This window comes from Ziziphus jujuba, chromosome 8 (genome assembly GCF_031755915.1).
Source record: "Ziziphus jujuba cultivar Dongzao chromosome 8, ASM3175591v1".
Classification (NCBI taxonomy): Eukaryota; Viridiplantae; Streptophyta; class Magnoliopsida; order Rosales; family Rhamnaceae; genus Ziziphus; species Ziziphus jujuba.
In genome coordinates this window covers 12,312,555-12,331,971 of record NC_083386.1, presented here as the reverse complement: position 1 = coordinate 12,331,971, position 19,417 = coordinate 12,312,555, and the positions used below count along the sequence as shown (strand labels likewise).

At 34.8% G+C, this 19,417-nt stretch overlaps 3 protein-coding genes and 1 non-coding gene across 9 annotated transcripts; 2 read left to right on the top strand and 2 right to left on the bottom strand.

Moving 5' to 3' along the window:
* Window positions 1–4,079: 4,079 nt before the first annotated feature.
* Window positions 4,080–6,074, bottom strand: LOC107413512 (uncharacterized). 3 transcript variants are annotated; one of them, XR_003055071.3, is made up of 3 exons: window positions 5,811–6,074; window positions 5,504–5,652; window positions 4,080–4,743 (listed from the first exon to the last, which is right to left on the bottom strand). XR_003055071.3 is itself a non-coding variant. In XM_016021472.4 (2 exons), the coding sequence occupies exons 1-2, from the start codon at window positions 5,886–5,888 to the stop codon at window positions 5,563–5,565; spliced, it is 168 nt and encodes a 55-aa protein (XP_015876958.2). In that variant the 5' UTR covers window positions 5,889–6,066; the 3' UTR covers window positions 5,451–5,562. The 3 variants fall into 3 exon arrangements, 1 of the variants encoding a protein (XP_015876958.2); XR_003055072.3 differs by having other exon boundaries at window positions 4,080–4,396; XM_016021472.4 differs by lacking the exon at window positions 4,080–4,743 and having other exon boundaries at window positions 5,451–5,652; window positions 5,811–6,066.
* A 439-nt stretch (window positions 6,075–6,513) lies between these two features.
* On the top strand, window positions 6,514–11,123 carry LOC107413488 (pentatricopeptide repeat-containing protein At2g39620). The gene is made up of 3 exons (XM_048469378.2): window positions 6,514–9,934; window positions 10,110–10,190; window positions 10,766–11,123. Exon 1 carries the CDS (start codon window positions 6,631–6,633, stop codon window positions 9,661–9,663), a length of 3,033 nt encoding a protein of 1,010 aa, XP_048325335.2. The 5' UTR covers window positions 6,514–6,630; the 3' UTR covers window positions 9,664–9,934; window positions 10,110–10,190; window positions 10,766–11,123.
* Window positions 11,124–11,312: 189 nt separating this feature from the next.
* TRNAC-GCA (transfer RNA cysteine (anticodon GCA)) lies at window positions 11,313–11,384 on the top strand. Its single transcript has one exon. It is a non-coding gene; the product is annotated as a tRNA-Cys (tRNA).
* Window positions 11,385–11,920: 536 nt separating this feature from the next.
* LOC107413504 (elongator complex protein 1) lies at window positions 11,921–19,407 on the bottom strand. Of its 4 annotated transcripts, none has more exons than XM_048469704.2 (6): window positions 19,030–19,407; window positions 18,048–18,378; window positions 14,477–17,537; window positions 13,624–13,722; window positions 13,211–13,526; window positions 11,921–12,387 (listed from the first exon to the last, which is right to left on the bottom strand). In XM_048469704.2, the coding sequence occupies exons 1-5, from the start codon at window positions 19,186–19,188 to the stop codon at window positions 13,214–13,216; spliced, it is 3,963 nt and encodes a 1,320-aa protein (XP_048325661.2). In that variant the 5' UTR covers window positions 19,189–19,407; the 3' UTR covers window positions 11,921–12,387; window positions 13,211–13,213. The 4 variants fall into 4 exon arrangements, with proteins under 4 accessions (XP_048325661.2, XP_048325660.2, XP_048325663.2 ...); XM_048469703.2 differs by having other exon boundaries at window positions 11,921–12,355; window positions 19,030–19,406; XM_048469706.2 differs by having other exon boundaries at window positions 11,921–12,355; window positions 14,477–17,517; window positions 18,052–18,378; window positions 19,030–19,406.
* Window positions 19,408–19,417: the final 10 nt, after the last annotated feature.

Genomic DNA, 19,417 nt, shown 5'->3' with positions numbered 1-19,417 from the left:
ATATATAAGAACCCGAACGTTTTCTAGGGTTGAGCTACTATTACTAATTTATGCTTCCTGGTCAACCTAACCCACACGGATTTGACTTTCCCCGTATTAAACATTTATGCATGTTTTAACTTTCAATTTAACCGGTTGAGAATTTGGATTTGGTTAGAGTGTCCAAATTTAATTATTCTACTGCTCCTAATCTACATTCTACTACAGATAAAAATCTTAATAGTACTAGATTTTTTTTTTTTGAAATTATAAACCTCAACAAACTAGTTTTAGACAGAGAATAATTAACCTCAAATTATATTTGATTAATTACATTACAATTTAATAAATTGGAGTTCAGCCCAATAATTTACATAACTGCTCATTTTGTAATATATTTTATAACAAAAGTGAGAACAAATTGTAAATAAATGCCATACAATATAAGATTCATGACTAATGCCACAGGTATCAAGTAATCTATAAATATATTTATTAAAAATATATGTATTATTATTTGATTTGTTAATACATTTAATATAATTTATAAATATATAAGTAAATTTTAAAAAAAAATGTATCTAAATATAAACTAATTAAATAATAATCCGCATATTCATAATAAATATATCGGTAAATTAGATAATGCATGTAATATTGTACTTAAATAAATTGTATATAGTAGAAAACCACTAAATGTATCAACAAAGATAAAGTATTATAGTAGAAAACCACTAAATATATCAACAAAGATAAAGTATTGGTGTATAGAAGAGAAATTATTAAAAAAAATAAAAATCAGTAACTAGATTTTGATATTTCTCAACTGAATATCTGTAAAAGGATATATTATTTTGCTGAATAAACAAAATGTATTAGTAGTGTTTAATTACAAAATTAATTTTTTTTTGAAATACGAAATTTATTAATTACACAACGTGTCTACTAAATATATTTTTTCTACCAAGCTAGGGATCATTGTCAAGTGCTTACATAGAGTAAAGAAATTAGGTGGACGTACACAAAGTATGCAAAGAAATATTACCGACTCTTCTCTCCCTTGGTCTGTGCCATGATTATTTCCATTCCAAATAGAAAAAATATAAAATAATACATAAATAGTACACAAGAGGCTTGATAGTGTTCATATCTTTCGGTAAAATCATATGTGAAACTAATTGAAGTATTTGACTTGCCGTAGTATATATATTGACTATTGAATTTTGAATAGAAATTGCAAAAGTTTTTTTTTTTTTTTTTTTTTTGGGAGTTGTTTTTGTCTTTGATTATTTTATAACATGACTTTGTCATGTGCATGGAAATTTTCTATGTGGGGACGCATAAATTTTTTTTTAAGGGAATATATATTATTTTATACGATTAAACGTCTAAATACACGCATTCATAGCCCAAAAAAAAAAAAAAAAAAGGGGTGGAAGAAAAAATAAGAAGAAAAAGAAGGGGAAAAAAAAATGTACAGCACATGCATTTCTAGGGTTGTCTAGAAGGAAGAATTATATGGTATAGTCTAACCAAACCAGTCAATGAGGCCAAAAGATGTACACAATTTTCCCATGGAATACAATTATTATTTGCTCAGGATTTTTAGTGGGGAGATAAAACACGAGTATAAAACGATTTTGGACAACTTTTAACCAACATATATCGCATACGGTGATGCAGTTTCATAATAATAATAATAATAATAATAATAATAATTTAAAATAGGAGACGGAAAATATTGCATAAAGGAATTGTTATTTCGTTGGATCAACATCTCAAAGCTTCACAAAAGATAAATATATGATTAGGAAATTCTTAAACTGAATGATTTTCTACATTTTGTCACGAGAATTGCGTGCAAGATATGAAGCACCCAGCAAGATTTTCTACTTTTTTGTTCCAATTAATTAAAAGTCTTGACTCTTGATTGAATTCTCATCAATCCTTATAAAAAAAAATAATAATAATAATAAAAAATAAAAAAATTGCTCCTTTTCTATCTTCTTGGTCTTGACCCTTGATTGGATTCACATCAATCCTTAAATGGGTTCTTATTCTTAAAACTTGCTGTTTCATTTACATTCTATTATTTGCAAGCTTCCCTGTCCCTACTAGGGTCATACTTATTTATTAAGTCTCTTCCTCCTCTAGCTAGCCACCTGTCAAAATATTGTACTTTTTTTAATTTTTTTATTCTTTTACTTTTGATTTTATGATTTAGCAAATCGTACACCATTCAATTAGCTTATACAAATACAATTGCAAGAACAATGCTAGTGTGTGCAACAAAATGGTAGGGAATGAACAATCTAACACCTATAAGGGCACCAAATGATATGTTTCAAACTTGGATTATGGCGTTTCTGATTATGAAATCAAGCTACTTCTATATCCTTTTATAGTTAAGGGTTATTCTTTGGTCATGCAAGAATGAAGTTATTGTGCACACATGAGCATTGTTACATATTAATTTTACTATAATGGAAGACGTGACTTACTATAAGTTGGGCAATATGCATTCTACCAACTTTGATAGAATGAGTTTGTCACCCAATAAATTGGGCAAATAATGGCCAGTAGAAAATTAATGTACACATTATATCAATGTAAATATAACTACTTCTGCATCTCTGTTGATGTATTGATGTATACGGATTGGTGAGGTTGTATATGTGAAACACTTAAAAACAAAAGCAGAAGGATCTAAAATTTATAATCGAATTCGTGTGACTCAATAAGTCCTCGCCAACTATTTTTATGGTTCTTAAAAACTATTTTCTTTGACCTTCAAAATTTTTCTAAGGCTTCTGAGTTTTTTTGGACAATACAGAATTTTCTTCAAGGTTTTGAGACATATTTATGGAGCTTTGAAAGACATTTTGAGGCTTGTTTTGGAGCCTCCGTAATTTTTCAAGGCTTCAAGTTGATTTTCTAAAACTTCTCGAATTTTTTTCAGAGCTTTAACAACTTTTTCTGGGGTAATTTTCTAGATCATTCTGGAGATTGAAATTTTTTCTGACATTTTTAATACATATGTATATTTTATACTTTTGAAACCCTAATTTTCGCATCCCAGTTTTTTCACAAATGAAAATCAGAGTTATTTCACAAAAAAAGAGACAATTTGTTTTCTCGGTGGGGTTTCCATGGGGTATTATTAGGTGGGTAAATTTATTACCAGTGATACCGCAGAGTCTCCGACCCTGTCCTTGTCAAAAATAACCTTTAAAGAAAATCAGGTCAACCATTTGAAACTGAAGCACCAACAATTGCAAACAGTTGCAAATCAAGAATAGAGCCTGCCCACCGGCCATTGCCTTTTCTTATTATGAATAATACTATATGATTTATATATATATATATATATATATAATGTTTCCCTAAATTTTTTTCTACTATTTTATTTAGGGAGAAATAACATTTGAACTTTTATATGTTTTTGACTTCTGTTTGCTCGTGTAATTAATATTTTTTTTATGTATATAAAGTTTTGCTTAAATAAGAATGCTAACTTGAGAATATGTGAGATTAAAAGATATCATGCGGATACATGTCTCATAACATGTTTGCAAAATATATATCCTCACAGTATCCTCAAATCTGTGTGTCACTCACCTGCATAATTATGTATCATATATAAATACATATATAGAGGATAAGATTCCAAACTGATTTTTTAAAAAAAAAATATCGGTTTTACTATTATATATATACAGCAAACTGTTACATATACACAGCAAAACCGGTGTTTTTTTTTTTTTTCTTAATATCGGCGTTGGAACTGATCCGTACAGTAATCTCGCCCAATATATATATATATACTATTTGCTATTATGGAAGACATCACTTGGATGAGTTAGTCACCCAATATAAACAAGGTTACAATGCCCAATGGAAAATTAACGTACACATTATATCTATATAAATCTTGGTGTCTTGTTTTAAATTGTAAATCTAGAACTTCAGCATCGCCGTTGAAGTACAAGGATAGGTAAGGTTGTATATGTGAAAGACTTGAAAACACTGTTGTCTAAGGAAGTGAATTAAATAATGCAAAGCCGCTAAAAAACCTTAAAGAACAATAGGAGACAGTCACGTAAAAAGTAAATATTGCAAATAGAAGAATCGGCTTTTGATCTTGACAAATCAACATCATCTGAACACTTCAAACGACAGTTATCAAGAGGAAAATCTTAAATGGATGATTTATACAATCCAGTCGAGAAATAAGCAATTGTACTAGACGAAAACGAAAACTTAAACTAGCAGAATAGTCGAGAAATAAGCGTCTGTACTCCGGCAAAAACGAAATCTTAGACTAGCAGAATAGACTCCTTTGTCCTCTCCAGGCAATAGTGCACCAACAAAGCAGCCAACTCTCATGAGTCAATCCCATAAAGTGACTTTACAGTTGCTATCTTGTTAGCAATACAAAATAGATGTAAAGGTTATATGAACTGCCTCTTAATTTGAAAGATGCAAAAATTAGTAGCAACTGTAAATAGCCGAGTTAAGATCCGGTAAAACACTAAACTATAAAGATTTCAGAATCCTACTCCTCTCACTTATACAAGAAATAAAATAAAAATAAATTTGAAACCACATCTTGGGAATTTCCTAAGTCTTGACAGCTAGAAGGAAAGCATGCAACAGTTGAATTTCTAACTTAAAATTAAAATCAACAAAATGCATCGTTTGCAAAAAATATCACTAAAAGTATATTTTAAGGCGACACAGCCAGCGATCTTTGTGCTTCCAGAACTACAAAAAGCAAAGGAGCAAAAAAGAAACATTGTTTGCAGTTATTTCTTCATGCTATGGTAATTTTTGAGATAAATTTCTAACATGGAAACCCATCCAAGCAAAAGACATATCAGACAGCACTAAATTCTATGCATGGTTTTTGGATATATCTGACATGTGAGAAGAAGCTATACCATGTATAACCACTTTAATTTACCAACCATCTACAGAAAGAAAAAATTATCTGTTCCATAGACGTTTTAATTAGCTTTACCAAGTTAAACTGTTTTACACAATTGCTACTGGATCTTCTTCTTCTTTTCTTGTTCTGATTGTTTAAGTTTTGGTTTTAGAAGGTTAATTATCAATAGTTTTAAAGTAGCACTTCATTTGACTGTTATCCTTCAGCTAAAAATAAAACATCGCTTATGACTATCAAACAAGCATACCAAACTCTGTATCCCATTAGAACCAAATTCAGCTTTCACAAAGTTTACCTGATACAACATAAGATATTTTTGGGTTTCTTTTTTTTAACCTTATACAACATAATATATATATATATATATATATATATATATATATATATATATATATATATATATATATATTTTCACTATTATTATCCTAAATCTCTGTCTATTTCCAACAAATTACCACAATTGAAAATTCCATAAGCAAGAACCTAGTCACACAACACAATCCAGAGAAAACACGCAAAAAAATTAAAAAAAAAAAATTTCAACTAAAAATTAAGTAATGGGGTTTGTTCACATACAAATTTTCTGATAGGTTTTAGATTTCAGAAGCAAAAGTGTGTTTTAGTAACAATTTTGTTTATTCATCAACAGTATCCTCGTTCTTGTGTTCGAGATTCCCAAACTTTTGCTTGAAAGAGTCCTGTCTCTGCAGCCACATCATGTGTCCCTAAATCCCACCAAAAAAGAAAAAAAAAAAAAAAATTCCCAACTTGTTTCAGTCACAGTTAATCAGAGGTGCAGAGCATTAGGGTTTTTGTTAGAATTTGAATCAGACAGAGAGAGTATGCGTGAATATCAATCAGAAAGAAGAAAAGGAAATTGAACCTGGAGAGCGGCGGCCCAGGCAATGAGGAACGATGCGAACCAGAATTTCTTGTCCTTGAGCACATTTCTTATTTCCATTTCCCAAAACCCTAATTAAACTATTTCCTCACAATTTACAACTTTTAAAAAATAAAATAAAATTATTTGGGGGTTTTCTCTTTCTCTGAGCTTGCACTCTCTGCTTTCCTCTTCTTGACGACTACTTCTGTGAAAACGACTTTTGGAAAAGCGATTTTTATACTGGGGACTTCTTTGCTACTTCAATTTTTACATGTAAACGTCAGTCAAATTTTGATACTTAAAAAGTTTTATTAAAAAAACAAAAAAAAAAAAAATTTAAAAAATAACTCATGAATTAATTAATTAAATTTTTTTTGGGTAATTAAAAAAAAGTTTAATTTGTTGTCAAACACTTTCTGATTTTTTTTTTTTTTTTTTTAAGAATCATCATAAACTGAAATTAAAATTATGTGATCACACATTTTATTAAGCTAACATAAAATTTATTAATTCAACAAATTATGAGCCATATTATGGACTTAGCAGAATTCTATATAAGTAATCCAACATAAATTAAATGTTTTTATCCTATTTTAATAATTGATAATGTTATCTAGTTTAAATTTGAATTTATGACATTTATTATTATTATTATTATTTTATCATAATAAGTTTGTGAAATTTTGGGTGAAAATTGGCCAATTGAGTTTGTTTACGTTTTTCTGATAAAAGAGACAATTCGGGAGTTGTCAGTCAAAGCCCAGCTCTTTAAAGCTTTATACAAGAAAGTTGAAGAACGAAAAAGGTTTGCTTGGCTTGCATGAAAATACCCAAAACTATGATCCTTAAGCTTGCACTACTACGTAGACCATACCACACACTCACAAGTAGAACACCCTCTGAGATTCCTCCCCTGCCCTCCACCATTTCTCACTACCTTCGCCTTCTCGCTTCATGCGAGGACTTCAAGTCCCTGCTTCAAATCCATGGCCACTTGATAGTCTCAGGCCTGAAACAAGACCATTCCAGTGTGACCCATCTCATCAATGCCTACTCTTTCTTTGGAAAATGTGCTGTGGCTCGTTTTTTATTTGATTCCACGCCAAACCCAAGTGTCATTCTTTGGAACTCTTTAATCAGAGCTTATACAAGATCAGGCTGCTATAAAGATGCTTTGAGGATGTACCATTGCATGGGAGAACAGGGTCTGGAACCGGATAAGTATACCTTCAATTTTGTTGTGAAAGCGTGTACTGGTGCTTTGGATTTGCAAGAGGGTGTTTTAGTTCACCGTGAGATTGCTCGCAGGCAGCTCGACCGTGATTTATTTATAGGGACTAGTCTCGTTGATATGTATTGCAAAATGGGTCAGTTAAGGAGTGCAAGTGAAGTGTTTGATAGATTACCTAGTAAAGATGCTGTGGCTTGTAATGCCATGATTGCAGGTTTATCACAAAGCTCGGATCCAAGTAAGGCATTGGATTATTTCCGTAGCATGCCGTTGTTGGGTTTAGTGCCGAATTCAGTGAGCTTGTTGAACTTGGTTCCAGCTGTTTCAAGATTAGCAGATTTTGATTCCTGTAGATCTATTCATGGTTATGTGGTTAGAAGGAATTTTGGCCCTGCAGTTTCAAATGGGTTGATTGATATGTATTCTAAGTGTGGAGATGTTAATGCTGCTTTCCGGATTTTCAGCCTGATGCAGGGACGTGATGATGTGTCATGGGGAACAATGATGGCAGGTTATGCCTTTAACAAATTTTTTATGGAGGTTTTGGAATTATTTGATTGCATGAAAGCAGAAAATCTTAAGATGAATCAGGTATCAGTCATAAGTGCTCTCTTGGCTGCTGCTGAGTTGAAAGATTTAGCAAAGGGGAAGGAAATTCACGATCGTGCTATTCAAGAGGAGCTAAATTCAGATATTTTGGTCGCCACTCCTATCATGACAATGTATGCAAGGTGTGGAGAAGTAGAGAACGCTAAAGAGTTGTTTGGAGAACTTCAGGGAAGAGATTTAATTGCATGCTCTGCACTTATATCTGCTTGTGTACAATCTGGATATTCTGAAGAGGCACTGTCTCTCTTTCGTGATATGCAGAATGAAAATTTGAAACCAGATTGGGTAGCCTTGACTAGTATCCTTTCAGCATGCGCAGACCTATCAGCTGTGAAATTAGGTAAGAGCATCCACTGCTATTCTGTTAAGGCCTGTATTGATTGTGATATCTCAACGGGAACAGCTATAGTGTCAATGTATGCTAAATGTGGATTTTTTGCTCCTGCAACAATACTGTTTAATAGAATGCCATGTAAAGATGTTGTAACATGGAATGCTTTGATAAATGCATATAGCCAGAATGGTGATCCATACCATACAATGGAAGCGTTTCATAAGTTACAGTTGTCTGGAATACATCCAGATGCTGGAACCATGGTGGGTTTGATGCCAGCTTGTACCCTATTAAATGACCTCAATCAAGGTGCCTGCATCCATGGACAGATTATAAAGATTGGGTTTGAATCTGATGCCCATGTTAAAAATGCTCTTATTAGTATGTATGCCAAATGTGATAGCATATCCTCAGCTGAGATTTTGTTCAACAGAACCCAGCTGATGAAGGATGAAGTATCTTGGAATGTAATGATTGCAGGATATATGCACAGCGGACATGCCAAAGAAGCTATTTCTGCTTTCCGCCAGATGAAATTAGAGAGCCTTACACCTAACTTAGTCACATTTGTGACCGTTCTTCCTGCGGCTGCATACCTTTCAGTCTTAAGAGAAGGCATGGCTTTTCATGCCTGTATTATCCAGATGGGATTTTTGTCGAACACACTTGTTGCGAATAGTCTGATTGATATGTATGCTAAATGTGGGAAGCTCAATCTTTCAGAAAAATGCTTTAATGAGATGGAAAACAAAGACACAGTTTCATGGAATGCAATGCTTACAGGATATGCAGTGCATGGGCAAGGGGATAATGCTGTTTCACTTTTCTCTCTTATGCAGGATAGTCATGTCCAAGTTGATTCTCTATCCTTTGTTAGTGTTTTATCTGCTTGCAGACATGCAGGTTTAGTAGAAGAAGGTAGGAATATTTTTCAGTGGATGCATGAGAAACACCACATTGAGCCAAATTTGGAACATTATGCTTGCATGGTGGATCTTTTAGGCCGTGCTGGTTTATTTGATGAAACTCTATATCTAATCAATACGATGCCTATGAAACCTGATGCTGGAGTCTGGGGAGCCTTATTGGGCGCATGTAGAATGCATTCCAATGTGAAGTTGGGAGAAGTTGCCCTGGATCATCTTGTTAAACTTGAGCCTGGAAACTCTACTAATTACATAGCTTTATCAAACATATATGCTCAATATGGCAGATGGGGTGATGTAGACAAGACAAGATCAAAAATAAATGACTCCGGGTTGAAGAAAACTCCAGGTTGTACATGGGTTGAGGTTAAAAACAAGGTCCACACATTTCAGGCCGGTGATCAGAGCCACCCACAGCTTGAAAGCATGCATTTGCTTTGGAACAATCTGCTTGAGAAAATGGAGCAAATGGGATATATTCCTGACAGGAGCTGTGTGTTACAAAATGTGGAGGAAGAAGATAAAGATTTCTTTCTTTACAATCACAGTGAAAGGTTAGCAATAACATTTGCTCTTCTCAACACAGAACCTGGGTCTACCATCCAACTAGTTAAAAATCTTCGTGTTTGTGTGGATTGCCACACTGTAACCAAGTATATTACAAAGATCTCCAACCGTTCAATCATCGTGAGAGATGCTGTTCGTTTTCACCATTTTGAAGATGGTAGATGCTCTTGCAAAGATTATTGGTGACTTTGGTCGGAAATGCACAGATTGCTCCCATCCATTATTTTAGAAATGATAGCAGCTCCCATTTGGCATTATAAGTGTGAAGGGGAGTAGAAGAAATTGGATTTCTTAGAACTTCACCACAGAGAAATCAGTGGTCATTAACTAGTCGATGAATCGAAGCCTCTCACTTCCTATACCAACAAAAAAGTATACTTTCTAAGGTGCTGAGTTGGCTTAATGACACCTGCTCTGATGACTTAATTGAAAGAATCAGACTGAATTGACCACTACGGTAATCCTCATCTCTAATTTCTCTACATTTTCTTTATCCATTGTGTTCTAGTTTTCCTTTTTCTTTTCTCTTGTTATCATGTTCAAGATTTTGATTGTGAACAGAGGTATATACATTTGTTCTTCTTCCGTGCTTCTCTTATTTTTTATTTTTCCTTTTTTTGGTGAGTTCACAGGTTTGTGGCATTTGGCAAGGTTTGTCCAAGGGAAAGAAGGATCATAAGCAAGGAACCGAAATTGGAATATTGCTTGGAACTGTAAGTGTACATAACCTTAATAGTCTTTTTGGGCTGAAATTCTGCTACAAAATGATTTAATTATTGTCTTCAAAATTTCTTAATCTCTCCATGATTGGAATACGAACCTGAACTATCAATCAATTTATAGCGTAATGTACTTACTCCCTGTTGTCTATTTGAAAATGACAATAATTTGGGAGTTATTCTTTTGTGAAGTCAACCAGGCACAGAGGGTAGATTATTTTGCAAGTGTTATTTATGCCCTTGTTTCGTATGCATGGTGGAAAGAAATGACATCTTCACATATGAATGGTGCATGGTTAGATACTCAAATTTTGGAGCAAATTACTAGAAGAGATGGTACAAGACAATCTATAGATTCCAATATTTCTAAAAATTTATTGGCATTAAAAATGAGCCTATGGAAAAATCAAAGTAGCTATGCATTGTAATGAAGGATTGGCAGGTTGAGGTTTTTCTGTATATTTACAAGACAGATATGAACCTGACTATTGCTCCTTAAATCTTGGGACTAGGGGAGGTTTTATTAATCCTTGTTCATTCTTTTTATATTTATATTCTTGGGACTGCAGTGCTGGTGATTGCAGAATGAGAGGTAGGTGGCCCAGAAAATTCTTTGCATGAATTTATGCAGCCAGATGATAAAAGTTTGGATGAACATGATCTTGGTTGGTGATTTGTTGCTCATCAACAACTGTGATGTGTTTATGTAAATTGATTGGTGACACGAGAAAACAAGTTATTGAAAGAACAATAATTATGAATCTGTTCCATGGGTTCAGATAAACCTTTTACTACACATGTATTTGCTACATAATTATGTAAATGGGTTTTTATTATTTCTTTCCTTTCCTTTCTTCCCTTTATGGGGAACCCCCCAAGACTCGTAGCATTTTGTTTGTTCTTTCTTTTATTTATTTATTTAATTTTTTTCCCTCTCTCTCTCTCTCTTTCTCTCTCTTTCTCTAACATAACGAGAAAGGCCATGAGAAACAGCTTGAATAACCAATTTGCCAATATCCACCAAAAAGGAAAAGGATCCTCTGTGCTTGTTAGAATTGGAAAGCGGCTCAACTTGAAGTAAATATTTTTTAATATAATCAACTGCCTGAACAAAACGGGTCCATAGCTCAGTGGTAGAGCATTTGACTGCAGATCAAGAGGTCACCGGTTCGAACCCGGTTGGGCCCTCCTATTGTTTATGTTTTAGAAGTTATTAATTTATTTATTTTCGCTTTTACTGCTTCCTAGTCTTCAACACCAACCTGCTCACGGTTTATTTATTTATTATTACGACAGCAGATTCAAATACAATCCTAGAGTCATGTAAATCTTACACTCTTAGCTTGAATTTTCTCAGCTTTCCAAATGAAATAATATTTTATAGCCCTATCTCAGTGCAAGGCCTATAATGCACCAATTATACCAAGTGGTTTACTTGATGGGTTGGCCCGGTATCAATTAATTTGAATTCTCTTGCCATTTCACCCTTATATTTGATAATTAAAGTCGCACATTGTTCTGGGCCGTGGAGAAAAATAATCATGTGTGTGTATATATATATATATATATATAATATTTTTTTTATTTCTTCATAAGACATATAACTATGGAAAAGAACAATATGGGGTTTTGGATACAATCTATCAAATAATTAAAGATTTTACCATAGTCCGTCCTTGATCTTGGTTAATGGTTACATGGTATAATGCAAGAGAAAAAGCATGTAATACGAACAAGCAATCACTGGTCTTAAATACCAAGTTCACTAAACTTCAATACTATTCACTGTTGACATGATAGTGTGTGAAACACTATGTTCGTTGCATGTTACTCTTGAAAGTAACACATAATTAAAAGGCTTATTCAAATTCCGCTAAACAAAAAGGTCACAATTTTGGCAAAAAGTTGGTGCTTAAAGGGAACTGTTCCCTCCACCGTATTGAATGATTCCAATCGTTTGACTACAGTCCGTAGTATATGCATACAACTTCGGAACCTCCTTTTCTGATTCAACCTGCTTAATGGCTGTATAAGATCCAATAAGGAGACAAGGTATGTTAATTATACCCTTCCTTTATCCTCCAATCTCCTCCTCTCCTCATATGCTACCTTCACTTTCCAAATATCAGCTTCAGCTGCAGGCGCACAGATCATAGACTCTGCAATTACACACCGCGAGCAAATAGTTGTCCTATCTCAGTATCAACACAAGAAGGTAGCTTAGGACATGGAGCCCCAATGCAAAAACAAGCCCATAAAATTATTCATTTCACCACAATATGTGCACAGAATGATCAATGACAAAGAAATGTATGCAACTCTGCCCAAGTGAAGAATCAAATCAAAAATGAAAAGGATATAGTGGAATTAGCTTGCAATTTATTTAAGGTTTAACTAAGTATTATCCAAATCGGGACTGTATGAACATATAAGAGGGCCACAGGAAGGGGGGGAAAAAAAAACCAAATAAATTGCATTCTGGTCTTTATAGTAAGAACTATGCAATTTAGGGTTAGGGCCAGAAGATGATAGACCAAACCATCAATAATATTGAAACAAAATGTATTTGAGGACAACATGCAAGGGACCATGCAAAGAAGGGAATCCTACTGTGCAGAAATTATAAGAGGTTGAAAATATTTGGAATTATTACATAGAGCAGATATAGAATTCTCCAGTCTACGATTAACTATTAGTAGAGAAACGACTCTTGCTATTCTAGATATTTTCAACAGTACTGCTTGCTTGTTTGCTGGAGGCATTTACTCCTATAGGCTTATGTTTATGTAGTAACTTTATTCACAATACTAATTACTAACTGAGAGAGCACAAGTAGCTCAAAAGGAATAACAGATGACAATGTATATGGAGCTCATAGGCATTTGCACAGATTCAAGCTGCCACAACGAATAAATGCGCACCTCATCTACATAAAATCAAACACTAGTGAAAAACATCCATACATGTCCAAGCTGATATGAAGAATCTATAAGGTAGAAATTCATAATACTCACTTTTTAAAAGGGGAATACTTTACACCGCCAAAAGAAAGCTTCAGAATTCTGCACTTCAAGTCTCATTTTCTGTGTATAATGCTCCAAAGTATGTATCTGGTCATCCATTCTATCATTAGACATTGTATCTTCAGCTAGCCTTACTGCTGCCAGTTGAGACAATTGAAAGTTCTCTCCAGCACGTTGTAGCTTCCTTGCAATTTCTACCTCCCCAAGCATCACAAGGGAAAGCAACAGAGATTTTAGCTCAAGTTTTGCTCCATCTGTTGGAGACATACCCTTCAAATGCTCTACCAGAGCCATCTCCTCACCAGCACTAAAATGTCAATTAATAACTTCATCCATGAGATTCTGATGAAGGCATAACCAAGCAATTAGTAAAAAGGATGTAGAATCAAGAATTACAAAATTACCTTCCAGGACGAATTTTTCCTCTCTTCCTCTGACGTCTGGTATCTCTTGCCTTGCTAGCTGCACTTGAGCTGATAGAAGTAACACCACTACTCCTTGTTCTGTACATTAGACGAGGAAAAATTTGAAAGACAATTAATATCAAAAGAAAAAAGAAATGTATGAAACTCTTAAGGGAAGAACCACACTGGAGACACTAGAGACATAAAATGAAAAGAACATGCGAAAAGAAACAAATATAACAAAATGTGAAGAATGTGATGGAAATTAAGGAGCCCAAACGATTTCTACAACACTTTGGATACATATTGACCCAAACATGTACTTATGCCATAAATGTAAAGCAAAAGGTTAACATTTTATAGGTAGGGGGTATCCTACAGGTTCTTGCCAGCAATGAGTTAATCATCCTATCAATAAAATTTTTCATTTCGAAAAATTTTCTTTTCAATAGAAAAGAAAAATTATAATTACATCTGTCCACCATGCATGGAATGGAAATTCCCTAATTGAAGGGATCCCTAGCTTACAAAAGTTTGTTAACAGGATTAAATAATAGGGGACAGAATAAGAATGAAAAATTAAAAGACTCTATATATATATATATATATAGAGAGAGAGAGAGAGAGAGAGAGAGAACAGTCATAACAACTTATATATTTTATAATGAAAAAATAATAATAAAATAACATAAAATCAATAAGCACATTGTCTATGGACACAGGAATTTTTTAATACAAAAACTATAAATTTACCTATTTAAAAGAAAAAGAAAACGAAGAAATTAGAATGGAACATATACAGAAATAAATAAGTAAAAAATAAAGTCATGAACATAAAATACATCAGACATACCCTGTAGTGTAAGCACTCATTCCACTTAAGTTACTGCTAGTTTCAGAAGCAGCGTCATCATCTAGATCATTCATTGACTGTTCTTCTGCCTGGAGCTTTGCAGCAAGAAGTAATCTTCTTTGTCGTACAGCTAAATATCGGACTAAGTACTTCCCTACTTTCTCTAAACCTTCCTCATATTCACCAATAAGCAAGCTTGCACACTCCAGGGAGGCATTCTTCACTTCTGAAATCAAATCCTGGATATTGTGCATAAAAGCAACCCTCAAAGCATCCTCCCAGTCCCTTGCACTAATTAACAAACTAATCCCAGCGTTAACGTCTCCAATATACTCTAGCGCAATTTTTGCTGCTTCCCTTGGTTTACCAAGAGCTTGAAGTTCTTCACAAAGCTCATGAGCCAACTTGATTATCTCTTCTTTTCCCAGTTTAAGGAGCCCAGCAACAGTAAGCACTCCACTCCAGTTGCCACAAGCACGATATGACTTAAAAGCCTTTTCTAAACTGGAACAGCACAAATAAGTTGTAGCAGCATCCTCAAAGCATTTTTCATCACTAAGATGATCTCCCCAAGCCTCAAGGACTTGCCTCCTTCTAGAAGGATCATTGATCAATTGAAGCCCCAATGGGAAAAGGTGAGGATTTTTCTTCATTAGGTTCATACAATCAGAATAATACGCATCCCCTGCAGAAACAATGTGCTTGAGAGCCTTCTCAAATCTATGCAACCTAAGATCAATATTGTAACGCATTAACACAACAGGCATATGTTCCAGTTCTTGCAGAAAAGGAAGAAATTCTTTAGGGTCCCGCTGAGAGTTCAGGGCCACAATTGCTGCAAGGTTCAAATCATAAAGGCCTAAAGCAGCTTCATACACAGCATCAGTATCAGACAACCATAATAAATGCTTCAAGGCCTCTTCAGCAGAGGGGAAAGACATTCTCCTTGGGTCTATAGAACCTAGTAATTCCATTTCACGGATAACTTTTATTCTCTCCAGAGCCTCTTCAAGAGCAGGAGGGTTGCTACGAGCTAAAGTTGTTAAAATGCAAAGCTCCCTTGCAGGACTCTCTGGTAACTGTTCCTCAAGAGCCTTCCTTATGGCTGCCAGGATGGAAGTAACCTTGTTAGTGCTATCAGGACCAACAGAATCTCTGGCTTGAAAATCTTTACTTCCTTTCAGGCAAGGCAGAGAACTAAAGTTTTTATATAAGGTCTCCATAATGTTTTCATTTTTTATGGCACAAACAAACTCAGTTATGTAGTTCAAACTGTTAACCTGCCTAACAAACTCTGAAGCTGATTGGAGGAATACTTGCCAACCACAATGATCAACAATGACATTAAAATCAATCCTATGCCGCCTCAGCATGAGTAGTGCATCTCTAAAGCGCCGCTGGACCAATGCATTGCAAATAGACGTCAGAACCAATTTTCTTGGGTAAATGCATTCAAGGTTTCCCCGAGTTGTTTGCAATATGACAGCAGCTTCATCTCCATGCAGAACACCAACAATTTTGGCACCTCTCTCCCATATATTTATGAAGTTTATGTTATCTTCTTCTTTCCTTTTGTTAACATGAATAAAGTTCTCATATTTTATTTCTGACTCCCCATTCAATATATCATTTATGTCAACAATATAAAGCAAATCCTGCTTAGTTGCAAGAATTAGATGTGTGACCACTTGGTCAGCCAAATTTGAGTAAAAGAAGAAACTGCTACAGTTATTGCATAAAACCTTCCCACTAACATGCAGCATCCCAATATCATCAAGTCCAAAAAGCAAAGGCTTCAATGATCCATGGTCCCCAACTGGCACCACACTCATCCAAGGGCAAGCTGATGAGAGACTCCAATTATCATGTTTCACAGCTCCTCTGGAGATGCCAATTTTTGTTATATACTCACAGATTTTTCCATCATAAAACTGAACAAATGCTGAACAGTTTTTTGCAGGATTAGGAGCAATGCCAATAACCATATTTTCTAAAGAGTTTCTACAGGATACTTTTGCATGCCAGCCTGAGCAAGTGACAGATCCTGGAACATGATCCTCGGAACATGCAAGTTCAATTTCCTGCAAATAGAAGCCAACAAATCCATCCTCACTCAATGAACCACGGGATAAATTACTATTACTAAGCCCATAGTGAGAAACAGCAAGGATCATATGTGAGTCCAACCATGTAAAATGTATAAATGATCCAAATGGAAAATCAGATACGGAAGCTTCAACAAAAAATTCTTTGCTTTCAAATTCTTCCCAAGTATCAAGTGGAGGAAGCTCTACAATACACAAACATCCATCTGAAAGAAAAGCAGCCAAATGATTCTTCGAATCCCTGGAATATAATGCCATGTCCCGGACAGCACTTGGAAATTTAAAGTTGAATAAATACATAGGAGGTGGCATTAGGGATAAAGACAGAGGGGTTACAAGTATCTTGGAGTCATCAATAACTAATGCAGTTGAGTTCTCCATGACAGCCGTATTCCAGATGAACTTGTATAGCATGATTTGGCCACCACGAGTCCAGCAAATTAACTGCAGTGGCTTCATTGGATCCCAGAGGAACTTCACTCCATCCTGTCTCAAGTATCTAATTTCATGTTTTAAATACCAGTGATTATTACTTAAAAACCAGATCTTTAAACAGTCAAAATTTTCACATCTAACTAAAGCTGCGAGAAGATCTGAACTACAATTCCACTTCAGAATTTCTACTGTTGCATCTACATGTTCATTAATGCTAAACAAGCTTCTCTGCAATCCATTCCTTTCAAACAACACAATTGAAGGACACTTATTCTCTGCTTTCCTGTCATAAACAGCTGCAATTTTTGCTCCACTAGGCATCCATTCTAACACAGAACCCACAAACGACTTTGATTCTGAAGCTGCATGCAGTGTTCCCGAATCTCGCTCCCATACTTTAAGCCTCTTAAGCGAGGAAGTAGAGTTCAACTCTTCACTTAGTGTTACAAAGTATTTTCCGTCACCTCGCCAAGAAATGGGGCTCTCAACATTTTGGTTCACCTGAAACCATAATCTAGTCACTAAATTTTCCAAATTTATCAAACCATATTAGAAAAGCCTTCTTGATAACAATTTACAACCAACTAACCGTCCTAATTTTTTATATTTTTATTTTCATAAATTTTTTTTTTATTACCTACAAATAATTTTAGATTTGAAAAAGCTAAAAAGGCTTGTAGAGCTTAAAAATTTTCCATGAGTAATTGTTCCTATGACATATCATACCTCCCATAAGAAGAAGACCCAAACCAAAGAAATAAAGCAACCTACTATATAAGCCTTTCTAAACAGCACTCCGTAAAGATAATCTTTGTTTGAAAAATGAGGCATGAGAAACTGATATCAGTACCAGGACGAAAAACTGACCACAATTTCCACTTTATCTAGCTGTTTCCATTATAACCAGGAACAAATAAAAGATAAGACATTAAAAACTCCCTACTTCAAAGATCATGACACTGGGCAATATGGTATAACAAAGTTAATTGCAAACAACGCAAAAATCTGGGATAATGGCAAAAGGTCCTTACGTACGTCAACACCATCTGGAAGATCCTCCAGTGCAGTCTCATACAACAAATCCCAATCATGTGTCATCACTAGTATCTGCCCAAAACCAGTAATTATGCCAAGCAGATCCCCATCCGGACTGGGTGAGATGCACTTTACGCCACCCTCCACTTGACCAACAACTTCTGTTGAATGACCATCCACAATATGCAGCATCAGATGTCCATTAGAAGTTCCCACCATCAACGCCTCTTTCTCCATGAGATAATCAAAGGAAGTGATGAAGTCCCCAGGTTCCAAATCGATTTGATCAACTTCCATGGATGATGAGGTTGTCTTCCATGCTCCATTCTAGTCAATGAATCAACTTATTTTACGAAAAATGTGGTAGGGGATAAAAAATAACAATAATAATAATACACAAAAAAAAAAAAAAAAAAAAAAAAACTCCATAATACAAATAGCGAAAGCAGCACAATAATACATGGAAACACTAACCAACTAACATTTTTCATCATTCACACAAGTTTAAAACTGAACCCATATTGCTTTTGCATATTTTAATGAACCCCAGCTACGGTTTTAAATGTCTCAACACAGCTTACCCATAGACCCAATTTCCAATTAATTTTGCTCAACGGTAATAACCCGAACTCATAAACCCACTCCTCTACAAATTCCACTGGCCCTTTATCAATATGCCATAATCAATGGCGCACAACTTATTTTTCAGCGGCAAGTTAAAACAGAAGACAAGCAGTATCCTTCTACAAGCCTTTTTTTTTTTTTTTTTTTTCTTATGTACAAACTTTCAAGCTCCTCTCTTTTTAATTGTAAGCAGCAAAGTACGAGTACATGAACACATTCATCAGTTTCACTCAAAACCTAACGCCATATCCTAAGTTCCCCAACACCGTCCCTCCAAAAACCAAGTTCGAAACTTTGACGCTTATATATATATATATATATATATATATATATAAGGAGAGGAAGAGAGCTAACCTGGAAGGAAGACAGAGGAAGAGTATAAAGGAAATTGGCAGAGGAAGCGAAGAATAAGCGGCTGCGTTCGATATCAAATGCGGAGAAAAGTATAGACTCTTCCTTGGACTGCAAATCGAGGTTCAGTAACAGCTCCGAATACAGCTTCAGATTCTTCATTTTCCAATTCTTTAAAATTCGCAGAAAAAGAAAACCACCGAAAATGCTGTTGAAATTCAGAAAAGCAAACCCTAAAACCACTAACACGAAAAAGAGACACAGTGTATGGCTGCTGAGGAAGCGAGTTGAAGTGTGCAACGCCTACTACAGCAGAGCATTGGTCGGGACAACGGGTTTAATCGGGAGGTTTAACTTAACCTAAGCCCCACTAAAATATGAAACTAGGTTA

What these genes read in the sequence shown, in the direction of transcription:
- LOC107413512 (XM_016021472.4), bottom strand. Translation starts at nt 5,888, where the DNA reads ATGGAAATAAGAAATGTGCTCAAGGACAAGAAATTCTGGTTCGCATCG. An exon ending in CCTGGGCCGCCGCTCTCCAG is followed by an intron (nt 5,653 to 5,810) that starts GTTCAATTTCCT and finishes GGTGGGATTTAG; the next exon opens with GGACACATGATGTGGCTGCA.
- LOC107413488 (XM_048469378.2), top strand. Translation starts at nt 6,631, where the DNA reads ATGAAAATACCCAAAACTATGATCCTTAAGCTTGCACTACTACGTAGA.
- LOC107413504 (XM_048469704.2), bottom strand. Translation starts at nt 19,188, where the DNA reads ATGAAGAATCTGAAGCTGTATTCGGAGCTGTTACTGAACCTCGATTTG. An exon ending in ATGAGTGCTTACACTACAGG is followed by an intron (nt 13,723 to 14,476) that starts GTATGTCTGATG and finishes TCTAATGTACAG; the next exon opens with AACAAGGAGTAGTGGTGTTA. An exon ending in GGAAAAATTCGTCCTGGAAG is followed by an intron (nt 13,527 to 13,623) that starts GTAATTTTGTAA and finishes TTGACATTTTAG; the next exon opens with TGCTGGTGAGGAGATGGCTC.